Raw genomic sequence first — 19,418 nt, 5'->3', positions numbered from 1 at the left:
GGCGAGACAGTCCGTGGGCAGAGAGGGTCTCAGCCTGCATACCAGATGGAGCTGGTAGACAGCTGCCCTGGATACAGATTTAACCTGTGCCTCCATGGACAGCTGTGAGTCCAAAATGACTCCCAGGCTGCGCACCTGGTCCTTCAGGGGCACAGTTACCCCATTCAGGACCAGGGAGTCCTCCACACCTGCCCGCCTCCTGTCCCCCACAAACAGTACTTCTGTCTTGTCAGGATTCAACCTCAATCTGTTAGCCGCCATCCAACCGCCAACCGCCAGAACAGCAAGAACCTTTATTGAGCTACATAACTGGGATAGAGGGACAAAGCAACTGCTTATATACATTGCCGAAAGCCTGGGCCACTCCCACACCCAACGTGATTGGCTGTCTAAACTTCCAAGCTGCGAATCGTGACTCAGAGTTCAAGGGCCAATGGTAGAGGCCCAAATCCTGAAATGTCCTGTGATTGGACATCGTGTATCGAATCAGAACACAGGAGCTCAAGCTCAGGCAAACACAGACTCAGGCATAACACCAGTGGGACTCCGCTTCCTGCAGAAATACCCAGAGCTGTCATTGTCCCAGACCGGTCTTTCGGACATGCGGTTCTTCCATCAGTGCCAATCCAAAGTGTCTACCAATTCCAGAGGCGAAAGCTGGATTATCTTGCCACCCTCCCAGTGCGAAGCTGTGTGTCGAAGGTTTCTTACCTGAGGCTTAGTCACTCCCGAGAGATTAACCAGAGCCCTCTAATCTTCCCATAATATCTCTGTGGCACAAACGAGGGAGCGTGTCTGGGGATAAAGAGGTGAAGTGATGGGACGTGGGCACTCTGCCCACCCACCCTTTGCCAGCATTAATCCAGGAAGCGGCGCTCCAAGACCCAGGGGCAGAGAGGAAGAAGCACGTTGGGCATGTTTAGCTCGGAGAAGAAGGGACACAGCGGAGATTTGATATCTGAAGGGCTGTCTGTCACACAGAAGATGGAGCAAGCTGGTTTTCTGCGGCTCTGGAGGGAAGCAATGATGGACTGAGATACGACGACTATTTATAGCCAGAGAAAATAAGAAAATATTCCTTTATGCTACAGGGGCTCCGAGAACGCTAACTGCCAAAAACTGGGGGGAAAGAAACAATACCGTCAAAAGAGTGGCAAGATAAATTATTTGACTATGTTGAATTGGCTAGATTGACAGAAGCCATTAGGGGTCAGCCAGAACAAAAATTTCAAAAAAAAAAAAAAGGAATGGGGAAAATATAGAGAATGCCTTAAAAAGCAGCGCCCTGGAATTAATACTTGGACTTGTTTCGATTAACTTCTTCAAAATAAATTATGGTATAAAACTAAAAACAGAAAGAAAATGGGGTAATGCCCTGGTATGCCCCACGGAGGACCTTAAGGTCCACAAACAGCAATACTCTGGAGATCCCGAGCCATAAGGTGGCTAGATTGGCCTCTACTAGGGCCGGGGCCTTTTCAGTATTGGCCCCAACTTGGTGGGACGCTCTTTCACAGGAGACCAGGGCCCTGCGGGATTTGTCATCTTTCCGCAGGGCCTGCAAGACAGGGCCTGTTCCGCCTGGCCTTTAGGTTGGACTTAGTCTGACCCGTGTGTTTTCCTCCCTCATGGCTTGGATTTATGGACTACTTAAAATCAGGCTGCATTTTAAATTTTAATACTGTATTTTAATCTGTATTTTAATTAATTGCTTTTTATGTTTTATTGTAATTTTATTGATGTGAGCCGCCCAGAGCCCGGTTTTGACTGGGGAGGGTGGGGTATAAATAAAATATTATTATTATTATTATTATTATTATTATTATTATTATTATTATTAACTAAGAAGGAGAGAGTTTACCAAAGAAGAAAAGAGAACCATGTTGAGGATAAAAAAATTCCTTCAGTAGCACCTTAAAGACCAACTAAGTTTTTATTTTGGTATGAGCTTTTGTGTGCATGCACACTTCTTCAGATACACTGGAAACGGAAGTGTCAGACCCTTATATATATACAGAGAGTGGTGGGGGTTGGTGGGAATGGGTGATGGGGTGATGGGCTGATGGGAGTGGTAAACCTGTGGATGGCTGTTAACGGCTGCTGATGGCTGCAATTAGTCCTGGGGGGGAAAACAAGGGCTGAGGCGCTAAAGAAAGCTTGATCATGCATAATGAGATAAGAATCCGATGTCTTTGTTCATCCCAGGTGGCTCCATGGTTTTAAGCTTGGTAATGAGTTCTAATTCAGGAACTTCTCTTTCCAGTCTGTTCCTGAAATTTCTCTGTAATAAAACAGCTGCTTCCAACACGGCTACCTACCTGTAACATGTTGAGGATGAAGGAAATCAATTGGAAGAAAAAATGAATTGAATATATATATATATATATATATATATATATATATATATATATATATATATATGACTATTTGATCTGTGTAAGTTTCCATATGTTACTATGTTTTATTTGTATTTCTTTGTTTTTTCTTATGTTTAGTTTTATGAGTGTGTGTGTATTTGCTGTAAAATAAACTTAATAAAAAATTTACAAAAAAGAGATACAACAACTACAGTATTTGTGTATGCAACCACAGCAGTGCATATGCTGATGGGCCAGAGATGTAAAGAATATGAAGTCCCGACCAGAGACGAAGGGCTGATGAAGATGAGGGAATTACGCTGAAATGGTGAGAATGACCTGGAGAATCAGAAACCGGGAAGAGAAGAATTTTGAGAAGGAATGGGGGGAAATTATAATGTGTTTAAGAGAGGACACTGCAAACAACTAAAAACTTTGGCAGGATTCGAGTAACGCTACTTCACCTCCTGGCAACCAGCACCCCCTGGCCAGCTTCTGCAAGAAACAACCGCAGAAGCCTTTGGGAGGCAGAGACGAGAGAGGGCATCAGAGGAGAGAGGGAAGGAAGGAAAGAGGGACAGAGGCCAGAGTTGCTCGCGGCACCCCTGACTATCATCCAAGGCACCCCGGGGTGCCATGGCACACTGGCTCAAAACCACTGTCCTAAGGAAAAGTGGGACATTTTGGGATGGAGCAATGGATTCAAACTTCAAGAAGGAAGATTCCACCTAAACATTAGGAAGAACTTCCTGACAGTAAGAGCTGTTCGGCAGTGGAATTTGCTGCCAAGGAGTGTGGTGGAGTCTCCTTCTTTGGAGGTCTTTAAGCAGAGGCTTGACAGCCATCTGTCAGGAATGCTTTGGTGGTGTTTCCTGCTTGGCAGGGGGTTGGACTGGATGGCCCTTGTGGTCTCTTCCAACTCTATGATTCTATGGGATCAAATCAGAAACTGGAACGGCTTCTGTAAATCCAGGGCTGTCCCTGGAAAATAGAGACACTTGGAGGAACCTCAGCTCAAGAGAAACCTCTGGCATACAAACAAACTTGCTGTCCAATGATCGGGATCCTGCTGCCTTCTCACCTTCCCTACCCTGTTGCCTTAGTCAAACAACACACTCCGAAGAGCCATTAAACAAGATTACCTTGTATAACAACCTGGAGAGAGTTATGTAAGGCCTCCAGGCTCTTTTTAGGATGTGAAGGCTGGTACCATGGCAACCAGGAGTTGGGCGAGGGATGGGAGACCTCCTCTCTGGCAAAGGAGGGTAAACAGGGCCAGCTAATCATTAAAGAGAAACATCCACTGTTTAATCGTGGATGTGCTCAGGGGGTGATGCTTACTCCACAGTTGTTGCTTTTGTTGGGAATGCCTACTCCCCAGTAGATAAGAACATGAAGTTCCCTGTTGGATCAGGTTAATGGCCAGGTGCCTTTGGGAAGCCTGCAATCAGGATTCGAACACAGGAGCACTCTCCCCTCCTGTGGTTTCCACCAGCTGGTGTTCATTTTTAAAGAAACCATTTGTATTTGATTTTACCAATATCAATTTATAACCATCCAAATTCAGATTCTCCAGAAATCTCAAGACTTCCCCTCCCATCCCCTCCATGGGTCCTGTTGTCAACATTTACAGCTGCATATTATTCCATAATCTATATTTTGTATCTCTAGGGCTTGCTGATCAGAAGGTCGGCGGTTTGAATCCCTGCAACGGGGGGAGCTCCCATTGCTCGGTCCCAGCTCCTGCCCACCTAGCAGTTCAAAAGCAGTTCAAAAGCACCTTCCGGTGGGAAGGTAAACGCCGTTTCCGTGTGCTGCTCTGGTTCGCCAGAAGCAGCTTTGTCATGCTGGCCACATGACCCGGAAGCTGTCTGCAGACAAACGCCGGCTCCCTCGGCCTATAGAGCAAGATGAGCGCCGCAACCCCAGAGTCGGACACGACTGGACCTGATGGTCAGGGGCCCCTTTACCTTTATATCATCCATAGCATTTGTTACAAGTGTGATTAAAATCCTGCTAATGTTTTTATCTGTTTACAGTGGACTGGATGGCCCTTGTGGTCTCTTCCGACTCTATGATTCTATGGTCTCCTAAGTAAATTATATATTTTCCCATTCTTTTTTTAAAGTTTTTGTCCTCTTGGTTCCTGAGCTTTGCCATTTCGGTTTAGTCCATCAGCTTCGCTTGCCATTCCTCCCTGGTAGGGGCTCTTTCTTCTTTCCACCTCTGGACTAGTAGCATCTGTGCAGCTTTTTGTTGCATACATAAAAATTCTCTTCTTGTTCCTTTGGAATGTTGTTACCTGTAATTCCTAATAGAAAAGCTTCTGGTTTTTAAACAAACGTTATTTTAAATATTTTTTTCCATGTCATTATATATCATTTCCCAGAAAGCTTTTATTACCTTACATGACCACCACATGTGATGGCAGGTGCCTTCTTTTTTTCTTTACATTTCCAGCAGGTATTTAAACTTTTTCTATATATTTCTGCCCACCGACTAATGTTCAAAAGCATCGCTGCCTCCAACTTTAGAGGCAGAGCCGAGCCCTCACGGCTGGCAGCCATAAATAGCCCTCTCCTCCATGAGATGTCATCTTATGCCAAGACATAGCATAGCGAGGAAGCCTATTCAGCATAAGGGAAAATCCCTGTAAAAAAGGGATAACTTGGCAGCTATGTGCCAAGAGTATGTTGTAGTCAGGTCTTGGGAAGCAGGTCCAGTTGTGGACCAGATCCTCCCCTCTCTGCAAGCCATGTTTAAGAGGGGATTGGGGCCACCCAGTGCCGGATTTAGGTTTGATGAGGCCCTAAGCTACTGAAGGAAATGGGGCCCTTTATATGTCCAGCTATGTTAAAGCTATGGTTTTCCCAGTAGTGCTGTATGGAAGTGAGAGCTGGACCATAAAAAGGCTGATCGCCGTTTGAATTATGGTGCTGGAGGAGACTCTTGAGCAGGCACACTCCAGATGTTTTGGAGTACAATTCCCATCATCCCTGACCACTGGTCCTGTTAGCTAGGGATCATGGGAGTTGTAGGCCAAAACATCTGGAGGGCCGCAGTTTGGGGATGCCTGCTCTTGAGAGTCCCATGGACTGCAAGAAGATCAAACCTATCCATTCTGAAGGAAATCAGCCCTGAGTGCTCACTGGAAGGACAGATCCTGAAGCTGAGGCTCCAATACTTTGGCCACCTCATGAGAAGAGAAGACTCCCTGGAAAAGACCCTGATGGAAAGATGGAGGGCACAAGGAGAAGGGGACGACAGAGGACGAGATGGTTGGCCAGTGTTCTCGAAGCTACCAACATGAGTCTGACCAAACTGCGGGAGGCAGTGGAAGACAGGAGTGCCTGGCGTGGTCTGGTCCATGGGGTCACAAAGTGTCGGACATGACTAAACAACTAAACAAACAGCATATGTCCAGCTGTCCTTTGTCAACAACAAATTGTCACAGTGTTTTTTGTGTTGAATGTATGCTTTATGGCAGGGGTGGCCAACTCCCAAGAGACTGCAATCTACTCACAGAGTTAAAAACTGGCAGACAAAGTTGTTGAGCTTTTTTTTAGAAAGGAGGAAGGCCCATATTTTGGGGGGGGGGTTGAGCCACAGTTGTTCAGCTTCTTTGGGAGGAACCAGTGATCTACCAGTGATCTACTGCAGATGTCCAGTGATCTACCTGTGGATCACGATGCCTGCTTCATGGCAATTTATGGACCTAATAGGTATCTAAAGCCATTTGCCCTTGTTGCCATGCAGCCAGTCCATGCAAAATGTAGGCATCCTATATACTGTATAAGAATTTTTTTGTGTTGCCCCCCTTCCCTTGATGCCCTAAGCACTTGCTTATTTTGCTGAATGGTTAATTCAGCCCTAGTTCCACACAATATAGGAATCAGACCTTTAGTGTGATGGCTTCTACCCTTTGGAACTCCCCTCCCCATGAATATTAGGCAGGTGCTGTCTGTGTTGTCTTTTCGGCACCTGCTCAAGATCTTCCTCTTCTTAAATAGAGCTCTTTCCCCATCCGCCTCTGTACTGGGATTGTTCTTTTCAGATGATTTAGTTGTTGATTTTTTCCCCCTAGCCCTTTAGTCTAAGTGATGGATTCTCCTTCCTTGCAGGTTTCTGAACAGAGGTTGGATGCTCAGGGGTTCCTTAGCTGGGATTCCTGCATTGTGAGGGGGTTGGGCTAGATGACCCTTGGGGTACCCACCCAACTCAACAATTATACAATTCAGTTGGTGAAGGGAAGGCTGAGGTGGGGGGGGCAGAGTCCCATTTGCCCCACTGGACCAGACTCCACTGGAGATATTCGTGGAGAAGAAGGGAATCGAAGCATGAAACCAGATGTTCCAGCCTGGGGACATTGCAAAACCAGAGAACATTCTCTCCTTATCCTGCTCTCATGGAAATGACTCTGTAAGGAAAAGCAAACAGCCTTGGTGATGGGCTAGGCACGAAGGCTCACAGCCTGTGCTCTGTAAAAGTGTCATTAACCTGTAAAAGTCCCATTAATCAGGGAGATGGGAAAGGCGAGCCAGTCACCGGCCACTGTGATCTGAGAGCGCCTGATGTTGCTGCGGATAAATGAGCTCCGGGCAGAAGGAGATTCTTAGAAATAAGACAAGGGGAGGCTGTTAGGTTATCTATCTCAGCCACCCTCCCTGCCTTCCAAGGAAGAAGTGCCTTAAAGGGAAATTTCTTAATGGGAAAAAAGGAGAGTTTCTCCATCTAACCCTGCAATCTGCTCCTGGAGCTGGGCAGAATGTAAAACAGGACATGGTGGCATTTATTGATTTTAAAGTTCACTGATTCAACAACATTTATATACTGCTTGGTAGCCATAAAACCTCAGAGCGGTTTTGCAAAGCAAAACTTAGAAATTGTCAATAAAACACAGTTGAAAACATTGCAATTACAATAAACTAAAAACCAATTAGCAGCACATGCAACTGCTACATGTGTGGGCAGGCTTGCTTAAACCAGAATGTTTTTATCTGGCACCAGGAAGATTACACCTGCTTGATTTCAATAGGCAGGGAGTTCCAAAGTGTAGCAGCTGCAACGCTAAAAGATCGATTTCTTACAGTTGTGGAACTGTGGCACCTGTCGCAATGCCAGTTCTATAGATGGAGGAGGTTGAGCGAGCATAGATGGGGGAATGCGATCCCTGAGCAGATCTCCGGGTGGTTTGCAGCAGATCAGCAAGATTCTGATCCTGCTCTGAAACCCTGGAGAGCCATTGCCAATAAGGCTTGACTGAGCACAATAGATCCAATACTTTGACTGGATAAAAGGCTGTCTCGGTGCGAGATTTCTGGGGTTCCTGACGCTTGCCCAGAGTCCATGTTTTACTTTCAGGAATGAGGCACAAGGGAGACCGCAGTGTCTTTGTGATATATGGTTTTTTAAATTTTTTACAAAGCTTGTTTTTTGTTAAAATTTTATTCATTTTCAATAAGAATCTTCCAATTAGTGACAAATTAAATCAAACCAGTCCAAATTACATTAATAACAATACCACCAATTATATATTCCAATTACTGTATAAAGATCATAGAATCATAGAGTTGGAAGAGACCACAAGGGTCATCCAGTCCAACCCCCTGCCGAGCAGGAAACACCATCAAAGCATTCTTGACATATGCCTGTCAAGCCTCTGCTTAAAGACCTCCAAAGAAGGAGACTCCACCACACTCCTTGGCAGCAAATTCCATTGCCGAACAGCTCTTACAGTCAGGAAGTTCTTCCTAATGTTTAGGTGGAATCTTCTTTCTTGAAGTTTGAATCCATTGCTCCGTGTCCGCTTCTCTGGAGCAGCAGAAAACAACCTTTCTCCCTCCTTCATATGACATCCTTTCATATATTTGAACATGGCTATCATATCACCCCTTAACCTTCTCTTCTCCAGGCTAAACATACCCAGCTCCCTAAGCCGTTCCTCATAAGGCATCGTTTCCAGGCCTTTGACCATTTTGGTTGCCCTCTTCTGGACACGTTCCAGCTTGTCAGTTTTTGGGAGATTTTTGGGAGTATGTTCCAGATGTCTAGAGATAATCGTCCTCATTCATGTCTCTGCATTTTGGGCTGTTTTTCAAATTCAAAACTAATATTATCCATCCTTATTCTCAATCTGATCAATCGTCGTTTCTGTGGCTCACATCTTCTGTAGCAAAGTTTTATGAATGGCAAGTCAACAAATTCTCTCTGATGTCTACAGAGGTTATTTTAAGTATCCTTTTCATTTCTGGCTCACCATCTCAGGTAGCCAATGGTCCTCTTTCTCACCAGGAACAGGAAGTTTCCTTACAGCAAGTGGGCAACTCAGACCCACACACTATCTAAACATCAACCTTTTCTGCGGTTAGTGTGCTTCTGATTTTAATTCGGGGTGGAGAGGAGCTGTGTCCCCACGGTCAGAAAACAAGGAAACACCATTAAACAATCTCTGGGGTCAGCTCTCTGAATGGCGGTAGTGGCACAATGGGGCAGTGCATCTGACTATTAACCAGATGGCTGGCAGTTCGAGCCCACCCAAGGTTGGCTGTGGGCAGGAATCCTGCACTGCAGGGGGTTGGACTAGATGAACTTTGGGGTCCCTTCCAGCTCTACAGTTCTATGATTCTACGATTCTAGTGTAAAGGAAAAGGTAAAGGGACCCCTGACTGTTAGGTCCAGTCGTGGACAACTCTGGGGTTGCAGCGCTCATCTCGCTTTACTGGCCGAGGGAGCCGGCGTTTGTCCGTAGACAGCTTCCAGGTCATGTGGCCAGCATGACTAAGCCGCTTCTGACGAACCAGAGCAGTGCACAGAAAGGCCGTTTACCTTTCCGCCAGAGCGGTACCTATTTATCTACTTGCACTTTGATATGCTTCCGAACTGCTAGGTTGTCAGGAGCAGGGACCGAGCAATGAGAGCTTCGAACGGGGATTTGAACCACCGACCTTCTGATCGGCAAGCCCTAGGCTCTGTGGTTTAGACCACAGCGCCACCCGTGTCCAATTCTAGTGTACCAGGCAATAACTGTTGCTGAAGGGATAGGAGACCATTTCCAAGCCTTCAGGGTGCCTGGGGGGGGGGGAAATCAAGCTTGTGGTAGCACAATGACTGTGCAAATCGGTCCTCAGTTCTCTAGTGTTGCTTAGAAATGGTCTTGCTCTGCTTCTGCAGTCCATGTTTTGCTAGCCCCCAAATGTAAAACATGCAGGGGTGTATGGCATGCAAAATGAACCGCAGAAGGACAAGAAGGGAAGTCATTGATTTCAGGTTGTTTAAATGAATATTTTGAAATGTAGATTAGTAAATATATACAGTATATACATGTATGTATGTATGTATGTATGTATGTATGTATCACAGAGGGACCCAGGTGGCGCTGTGGGTTAAACCACAGAGTCTAGGGCTTGCTGATCAGAAGGTCGGCGGTTCGAATCCCTGCAACGGGGTGAGCTCCCGTTGCTCGGTCCCAGCTCCTACCCACCTAGCAGTTCGAAAGCACATCAAAGTGCAAGTAGATAAATAGGGACCGCTCCGGCGGGAAGGTAAACGGCGTTTCCCTGCGCTGCTCTGGTTCACCAGAAGCGCCTTAGTCATGCTGGCCACATGACCCGGAAGCTGTCTGCAGACAAACACCGGCTCCCTCGGCCTATAGAGCGAGATGAGCGCCGCAACCCCAGAGTCGGACACGACTGGACCTGATGGTCAGGGGCCCCTTTACCTTTACCTTATGTATTTATCACATGACACACCAAAAAGAATCCTAGGAATGGCAGAATTATAGCTCTGTGTGAGGGAAACTACAGTTCCCATGATGCGTCTGGGGAAGTAATGTGCTTTTACTGTGAAAAAAGCCAATGAACGGTCTTGCTCTGTTCTCTCATTCTCCCAATTCAAAGGGTGAATCCTGCAGGAGCTCTAAATGACTTTGGTCTTCTTACAGCTAGTGAAGACGGCGGAACTGGACCCTGCAAAGAACTACATCTTCGGCTTCCATCCCCACGGAGTCTTAGTGGCGGGGGCCTTCCTCAATTTCTGCACGGAGGCAACGGGCTTTTCCAAGATCTTCCCAGGACTCACCCCTCATCTGATGATGCTGAACCTGTGGTTCAGATTCCCTTTTTTCCGGGACTATCTGATGAGTGGAGGTAAAAAGAGCTGCAGGGCTCAGGGTGGTTCATAGAAGCCAGTATCTGCTGGTGCAATGAGAGAGAGAGAGAGAGAGAGAGAGAGAGAGAGAGAGAGAGAGAGAGAGAGAGAGAGAGAGAGAGAGAGAGTGAGTCTGTGGTTTTGTAAACTCCCTGCACCCAGTAAAATACAGATGCAGTAGAAGTGACCTTTCAGATGTCATTGGACTCCCATCCTCCCTAAGCTCCAACCAGCATGGCTGTTAGTCAGCGACAACAACAGCAGCAGCAGCAACAACAACAACAACAATTTATTATTTATACGGCTTCAAAACAAAACATTAAAATACAGAAATCCATCAAATATTAAAAGCCTCCTTAAACAGGGCTCCCTTAAGATGCCTTCTAAAGGTCTGGTAATTGTTGTTCTCTTTGACCTCTGGTGGGAGGGCGTTCCACAGAGTGGGTGCCACTACCGAGAAGGCCCTCTGCCTGGTTCCCTGTAACAACAACAAACAACAACAACAACAACTTATACCCCTCCCATCTGGCCAGGCTTCCCCAGCAACTCTGGGCGGCTCCCAACAAAATATTAAAAACACGGTAAAACGTCTAATATTAAAAACTTCCCTAAACAGGCCTGCCTTCAGATGTCTTCTAAACGTCAGATAGTTGTTTAATTCCTTGAAATCTGATGGGAGGGCGTTCCACAGGGTGGGTGCCACCACTGAGAAGGCCCTCTGCCTGGTTCGCTGTAACCTCACTTCTCGCAGTGAGGGAACCACCAGAAGGCCCTCAGAGCTGGACCTCAGTGTCCGGGCAGAACGATGGGGGTGGAGACGCTCTTCAGGTATACTGGGCTAAGGCCGTTTAGGGCTTTCAAGGTCAGCACCAACACTGAATTGTGCTCGGAAACCTTTTGGGAGCCAATGTAGGTCTTTCAGGACTGGTGTAATGTGGTCTCAGCGACCGCTCCCACTCACCAGTCTAGCTGCCGCATTCTGGATTAGTTGTTGTTTCCTGGTCACCTCCAAAGGTAGCCCCACGTAGGCGCATTGCAGTAGTCCAAACGATGATGAGAGCTGTTGTTCCCAGTATCTGAAGAGCCACAGGTGCTCTACCCCTGCATCCAGGAGGCTTTCCATTAGGTAACATGGGCGTAGGCAGGGGGGCAGGAGGGGGCAATTGCCCCCCCCTAGAAGCAAAAGGCTGAGGGGCGCAGCGTGGCAGCCCCAGGCTCCCGCTCCCAGCGCGAAGCTCCAGAGGGGCGCGGGGAGCGTAAGCTGAGGAGGCAACCAGAAGCTCGCGCTCCCCGAGCGCCTCTGGAGCTTCGCGCCAGGAGCGGGAGTCTGGGGCCGCCTCCTCGGAAGAGCTAGGAGGCGCAGGCCACGTAGCCCCGCCCACATTCCCACTCTGGCCCCTCCATTCCCGCCCCTTGCCCCCGCCCCTTGTCCCCCCTAATTTTGATCCTGGGTACGCCCCTGTTAGGTAAACTGAGGCACCACAAGGCCTTACACGTTTTGCACACAAAGAGTTTTGCAAAAAAGAGTGTCTTGGCATCCATCTGCCCTGAGAGTGGAGTGTGCCTCCAGGGGTGAAGTCAAACTCCTGGAGAATCACGGCACTTGCTTTGACCGCAGAGACCAGTAACTTGTAACTGCTGCCTCCTGATTTTTGCAACACTGAAATTACTCGGGGTGCAAGCCTGGGCACTGTGTCCGTAGGTCCTGGGGCTGCCCAGACGACAAGACCCCCTTCCCTTGGTCTCGCTGATGTGATCCAGAGGAAAGGCAAGCAATTCATTTGGCACCAGCTTGGCTGCAGGGGTTTGCCGGAAGAAGGCGAACAAGGCGCCACCCATCCATCTTATGGCCCCAACTCTGGGTTTACTCCTTAGCCTTGTCTTCTCCTGAAGATGTCCCCCAAGGGCATTTGCAAAATAGCAGGACTATTAATAACACTGCTGATGGTTTTCAGGGACCTTACTCTCATGTCTCCTGCATTTCATACCCAGGTTTAGTCCCATCTGACAAGGAAACGGCTGCCAACGTCCTACGGAGGTCAGGAGGAGGGAATGTCCTCGCCATCGCTGTGGGAGGAGCCCAAGAAGCTCTGGACGCCCGGCCAGGGGCTTTTACTCTCTTGTTGGCAAACCGGAAGGGGTTTGTTCGGCTAGCTATACAGCATGGGTGAGTCGTGGCCCGCTGTCGGGCGAAGGGCTGCGTTGTGCAAATCCCGTACAAAATATCGCCTCTGGTGGCACGGCTACCTGCTAATGCAGGAGCCAGTGATGTCCCCACTGGCGGAGGAACAAGGGTGCGGTGGGAGCATACCGCCCCCGGCGACACGATCCCGGTGGGGTGCCATCGCGGCAGCCTTCCCCCCGCGTGGCGTGCTGGGTGCTACACCCCGTAGGTGGCACGTCACGTCCCTGGGACGTGTGCCACACGCCTGCAGGCAGCTGCCATGCCTCCGGGACGCACACCATGTGCCTGCCTGCTCTCCGCCCACCCCACCCCACCCCGCCAGAGCTTGAAGCTCTGCCACTGGGTGCCCCCCAACTTGGATGGCTCTGAAAGAGGGCGAGAGAAATTCATGGAGGGGGAGAGGACTATTGATGGCTCCTAGCCACAATGCCTATGCTCTGCTTCCATAGTCGGAGGCAACCATGCTTCTCAGGGCCGGCTCTAGGTAGAGCCCCGGTGGCGCGGGGCTGGTAGGTGGGGCGCTGCGCGGCAAAGCCATGAGGAAGCCATGCTGCGAGGGCGGGGGCGCCAGAGCGATCTCCGCCCCTCAGCGCCAGGGCGCCCGACCTGCTCGAGACTGCCCTGATGCTTCTGAACACCAGTAGATCCTGATCTTATGTTCTGAAATAGTAAGTGCTCCTGCAACGTTATACAACTGGTGAGCCATCAGGTCAAGCACAGCCCACCAGGTATCCAGGAAAATCTCCTGCTTTTGCTTCCTGCCTCGGATTGCAAAAGTAGTGTTGACATCGGACAAGCCACCATCGAGCACAAGGGGTGGAGTCTCAGCGGCCCCCGGGCCTCACTTTTTTGGGCTCATGGGCCACATCAAATCCAGGATCCACACCTAGACTGTGGTCCAGGTCGGGGTGGGGCTCCTTACCCCTGGTGTAAACACTGGGTGTCCAACGGACATTATGACGATGACTCAACACCCTCTTTTCCATTCCTCTGCCCTCACCCCCAGCACCCCTCTTGTCCCCGTGTTTTCCTTCGGCGAGAACGAGCTGTTCGATCAAGTCGAAAATCCCAAGGGCGGCTGGCTGCGGTGGATTCAAGAGCACTTGCAAAAGATCATGGGGATCTCTCTCCCCCTCTTCCACGCCCGGGGGATCTTTCAGTACAGTTTTGGGCTCATTCCGTATCGGCGACCGATCCGCACTGTGGGTAAGTCTGGTTGGAAGAGTAGCTGAACTGCAGCCGGGAAGCCAAATCCTGTGCGAGGATGACTCTTTTCTTGAAATTAAAGCAATGTCCAAACGCTTCTTAAAATATCCCAAAAAGCTTTCGCTTGCAGAACATATAGCGAAAGAAGAACATAGGCAAAGTATTTACATTCACGTGGTTATTCAAGCATGGGCCTAGCTTTTCTTAGTTGAAGATTACGTAGGGTACCCATATTTCAAAAAGGGAAAATCTGGGCACAAAAACTGTTGAGCTTTTTTGGAGGAGGGAGGGGCAAGTTGATGAGCTTTTTTTGCAATTTTTCAAAAAAGAGGAAGAGGTTTTTTAACTGGGGGGGGGGGAGATTCCTAGCTGAAAAAAACAGATTTTTTTGTTTTTTCCCAGTTTATTCTGGTGCGGCGGCCATTTTGGAACTGGGCGGAGCATGCTCAGAAGCGACTTTTGATGCTGCTCCGCCCAGTTCCAAAATGGCGGCAGCGCTACTTCCAGCCTGCTATTTCCGGCCCGGTCCCTTATTTCTCTGACAGCAACTTGGCAGGTATGGAAACACGCAGCAATGCATTTAAGCATTCTCAATTTCTGTAAATTAAAACCCCTTAAGCAAAGTCTGCTCATGCCTAGAAAGCCTGGGTCTGAGCAGTTTTCCACTTCACTCACACTTTCTAGGTGTTTTCCCCATGCTCCTCTCCTTCCCCCGGGAAAACTCGCTCTTTAGTGCTACATTGGAGCAAATGTCAATCCGGAGAAAACCCCAATTGCCATTTGCTCCGATTGAGCGCTAAAAAGGGGTTTTCCCTGGGGGAGGGCCGCAGGACAACAGGAAGTGTGCGTAAGTCTTTACCCAAGTCATGTTTTTCAAAACAAACCGAAACGCTCATTCTTCAAAATCCGCACACCTCCAAATTTTCCAGTGCGGCTCTGCAGCCAAGTAATGTGTACAACAAATGCACACGCTAGCATAAAACATGAGAAGAAATGTAGATATTCAGGAAAATGGAGTATATAAAGGGATTGGCCTTTGCAAAAAAACATGTGCCTTGGGCAAAAGTGTGTACAGTACAGTATATTTGGAGTAATTTGCACCAAAATGCTGGATATTCATGAGGACATGAAATAAAAATAGCGGAATGTGCAAAACTTAAGATTGGAAAAATGAGAAACGAAAGCATTCAAAGCAATGGATTCAAAGCAATGGATTCAAACTACAAGAAAGAAGATTCCACCTAAACATTAGGAAGAACTTCCTGACAGTAAGAGCTGTTCGGCAGTGGAATTTGCTGCCAAGGAGTGTGGTGGAGTCTCCTTCTTTGGAGGTCTTTAAGCAGAGGCTTGACAGGCATATGTCAAGAATGCTTTGATGGTGTTTCCTGCTCGGCAGGGGGTTGGACTGGATGGCCCTTGTGGTCTCTTCCAACTCTACGATTCTATGATTCTATGATTCATTCACTAGCTTAAAGACCCCCTTCTCCAACAGTCGGGGATCCTACTTCTGCAACCAAGCACGAGGTCATTTATTACTAGTAATGATTTTCCTGCCTGATGCTGAACACCGAGAGAGCGTTTCTAGGAGTTGAATTCACTGTGGCACGCTTATTATCGTCGGAGGTGGCCACAATAACTTCAGCCGCTCCTTCTCGACAGGTTAATTCAAAAAGACAGTTTCCTACAGGTAAAGCTGCCCTCTCTGATGGGATTTGACAGGCAGCGGTCGCCCATAATTGTTTGATAGCTTGTTTGGATCCTCTCTGTGGTTAGACGGACTTTGGCCAACATCTGCAGCGGAGGAGACACTTAATGGGATGTTGGTCGGAAACCTCGTCAGCCCATTGTTGTCTGACAAACACAATTAGCACAGCCTTTCAGAGGGAAGGCAGGGAGCTCATCGCTGGATTCCTGGTCCTGCCGATTCCTGCCGCCAAGCCGCAAAACCCAGAATGGGTTGCAAGAGAGAGTTCAAAGGATTCGCTGCCGTAGCCGTTGCTGGTCAATAGGAAGCTTCCCCTACCTGGTGCCCCCTTGATGACATGGGGGGGGGGGGCAGAGCACTGCAAGCAAAAGGTCTCAGGGTCAATCCTTGGGATCTGCAGGCAGGGCTGGGAATGTTCCCTGCCCAAAACCCTGAGGAGCTGCTTTCAGTCAATGTAGACCAGTGTTGGCCAAACTTGGGTCTCCAGCTGTTTTGGGACTACAATTCCCATCATCCCTGACCACTGGTCTTGTTAGCTAGGGATGATGGGAGTTGTAGTCAAAAAAACAGCTGGATACCCAAGTTTGGCCAACACTGGTGTAGACAGGACCGAGCCAATGGTCTAATTCAGGCATAGGCAATCTTCGGCCCTCCAGATGTTTTGGCCTACAACTCCCATGATTCCTAGCTAACAGGACCAGTGGTCAGGGATGATGGGAATTGTAGTCCAAAACATCTGGAGGGCCGAAGGTTGCCTATGCCTGGTATAATTCAATATTAGGTCATTTTTGTATGATTCTTTGACTACAACTCCCATCTTCCCTCACTATTGGCCATGTTGGTTGGAGCTGATGGGAACTGGAGTTCAAAACATCTGCGGAAAGGAGTTCAGTATTAAACAACTAATCTATTTTCTTGATTAATAATAATAATGATATATTTTAGCTCGCCCATCTGATTGGGTTGCCCCAGCCATTCTGGGAAGCTTCCAACATACCGTTGTACCTTGGAAGTCAAACGTTCCCGGACGTTTTGGCTCCCGGACGTCGCAAACCCGGAAGTGAGTGTTCCGGTTTTCAAATGTTCTTTTGGAAGCCAAACGTCCGACCGGGCTTCCGTAGCTTCCGATTGGCTGCGGGAGCTTCCTGGGCCAATAACATCCGTGTAGCCGCGGTCGCAGACAAAATCTCCTTGGAATTTCGGCACCTAGAATTCCTAAAAGGAAGGCTTACAGGGAGAAAAGGGAGGACATCTTTGTGTACAGTGTGGCCACAGGTGCTGAAAACCACAGGATGGGAGACGGCTCTTGTGCCCTTCTTATGGGTTTCTTGTTAGGGCATCTGGCTGGCCACTGTGAGAACAAGCTGCTGGACCCGATCCACCACACCCTTCCTACCTTCTTACCTCCTTCTGTTATGTAATGTCTTAAGGTAAAGGTAAAGGGACCCTTGACCATTAGGTCCAGTCGTGACCGACTCTGGGGTTGCGCGCTCATCTCACATTATTGGCCGAGGGAGCCGACGTATAGCTTCCAGGTCATGTGACCAGCATGACAAAGCCGCTTCTGGCGAACCAGAGCAGCACACGGAAACGCTGTTTACCTTCCCGCTATAGCAGTTCCTATTTATCTACTTACATTTTGAGGTGCTTTCGAACTGCTAGGTTGGCAGGAGCTGGGACCGAGCAATGGGAGCTCACCCCGTCACAGGGATTCGAACCGCCGACCTTCTGATCAGCAAGCCCTAGGCTCAGTGGTTTAACCCACAGCGCCACCTGGGTCCCTTGTAATGTCTTAACCACTCTTTTTTAAAAAAAAAATCTTTCTTGCATTTTAAATTTTTTTACAAAAAAGTATAAATTAAACATTACATCCAAATATTAAAAAATAGAAAGAAGAAATACATAAAAGTAGAAATATAAAAAGAAAATAAAAAGAGAGAAGAAAAAACAAGAAAGGAAAAGAAAGAAAAATGATAAATAATAAAACACGAAAAATAATCACGTACACAAAATTGTTCATAGGATACAAACAGTACTTGGAATATTCTTAACGCCAGGTTCTACAAAAGAAATAGATTTGTAATCCTTCCTTCCTTCCTTCCTTCCTTCCTTCCTTCCTTCCTTCCTTCCTTCCTTTCCAGTTACTTTCTTTCTGATCCAGAAAAGTAGTTTGAATCCCTGTTATATTAGTTCAGTGTTTCTCAACCAGTATGCCTCCAGATGTTTTTGGACTACAACTCCCATCATTCCTGACCACTGGTCTTGCTAGCTAGGGATGATGGGAGTTGTAGTTCCAAAACATCTGGAGGCACACTGGTTGAGAAACACTGTATTAGTTGACTTGCATCTATCTCTTTGCAGCTTCAACACTTCTCTTAAGTGACAAATATTCTGCACTCATTTAATAATATCAGTTTTCCCCCATTATATCTGTGAAAGCACAACCAAGGATTATTTTTGGAACCATATGTTGTCAGGTACTTTTTAAAGCAATCCCATTCCTTTTTTACCTTATCGCCTGAGTTTTCTTAACCACTCTTTGCTGTCTTTCCCTCCCCACCCGCCTGCAGTTGGAAAACCCATCCGAGTTGAGAAATGCCCCAATCCCAGCCAAGACGACGTGGACAAGTTGCACGAGGTCTACATGGAGGAACTGTGCAAGCTCTTTGAAGAGCACAAGTTGAAGTACGGCGTCCCTGAGGACAAGCACCTTTCTTTCATTTGAAACAAGGAAGGCGTCCTTCCCATTCCCTTGCCCACATTTTAAAAAATAAATAGAAATAAAATATTTATGCTTTTCAGGTTTATACGTTTCATTAATTTTACAATCATTTTAATGTTTCAAAACTTGACTACCTTCCCCCTCTTTCTGCGATTCCTTAAATTTATTTTTTTATATCTTCTGCATATCCAAATTACGGTAACTGCATTTGCTCATTTATTTATCAACTTTAAATATATACAGTGGTACCTCGGTTTAAGAACAGTCCGGTTTAGGAACGATTTGGTTTGCAAACTCCGCAAACCTGGAAATAGTGTCTTGGTTTGAGAACTTTACCTTGGTCTAAGAACGGAATCTGAACGGTGGAAGGGCACCGGCGGCAGGAGACCTCATTAGGGAAAGCGCACCTCGGTTTAAGAACGGTTTCGGTTTAAGAACGGACTTCCGGAACGGATTAAGTTTGCAACTGTACTCTTATAAAACTGCAGGTTATTGCAGTAATCATGCCAAAGTTCTTATCTGTTTACAATTTATCAGTCAATATTCAACAAACCATTTCCATTCTTTTATAAGCCGCCCTTCCCATTGTGGGAATGTTCAGGGGGGCAGGAGAGGATATACTGTTTAATAAAATCCTTCCTAACTTGCGCTACCAAGTTCTATAACTTAGCAGAATTTTAACATTCCCCTTTAAACGCACAGCGGGTGGCTGGTTGCAAGTTTGTTTAAGCCTCTTAATATTAGGCTCCTGGTAAGTTTCCTTATATCCCTCTTAAAAGAGTAAGCACACGACAATCTTATTTAAAGTCTATAAAAGAGGTTTACTCACACATTCAGTTCACATGTGGATCCCTGAAGGCAGACTTAGTTACAGAAGTATAGACATGTGGAATCTATCCCATATGGAGATAGTCCCTTTGTCCTCTGTTGGCTGGAAGCCAACAGAGCATCTCTAGGTAAACAAAACTATCAATGACTTGGATGATGGGTTTGAGGGCATCCTGAGCAAGTTTGCAGATGACACCAAATTGGAAGGGGTGGCTAACACCCCAGAGGACAGGATCACACTTCAAAAAGACCTTAACAGATTAGACAACT

At 47.4% G+C, this 19,418-nt stretch overlaps 1 protein-coding gene across 1 annotated transcript in view; it reads left to right on the top strand.

Annotated features, from left to right (window-relative positions):
• Positions 1-18,418, top strand: part of MOGAT2 (monoacylglycerol O-acyltransferase 2) — a 34,454-nt gene extending 16,036 nt beyond the window's left edge. Inside the window, exons 3-6 of the mRNA XM_035116385.2 lie at positions 10,297-10,501; positions 12,495-12,669; positions 13,694-13,893; positions 18,169-18,418. Coding sequence (XP_034972276.1) covers positions 10,297-10,501; positions 12,495-12,669; positions 13,694-13,893; positions 18,169-18,323 — 735 coding nt within the window. The 3' untranslated portion in view covers positions 18,324-18,418. The remainder of the gene's footprint in view (positions 1-10,296; positions 10,502-12,494; positions 12,670-13,693; positions 13,894-18,168) is intronic.
• Positions 18,419-19,418: the final 1,000 nt, after the last annotated feature.

Source organism: Zootoca vivipara, chromosome 4 (genome assembly GCF_963506605.1).
Source record: "Zootoca vivipara chromosome 4, rZooViv1.1, whole genome shotgun sequence".
NCBI lineage: Eukaryota > Metazoa > Chordata > Lepidosauria > Squamata > Lacertidae > Zootoca > Zootoca vivipara.
This window is presented reverse-complemented; position numbering and strand designations above follow the sequence as displayed.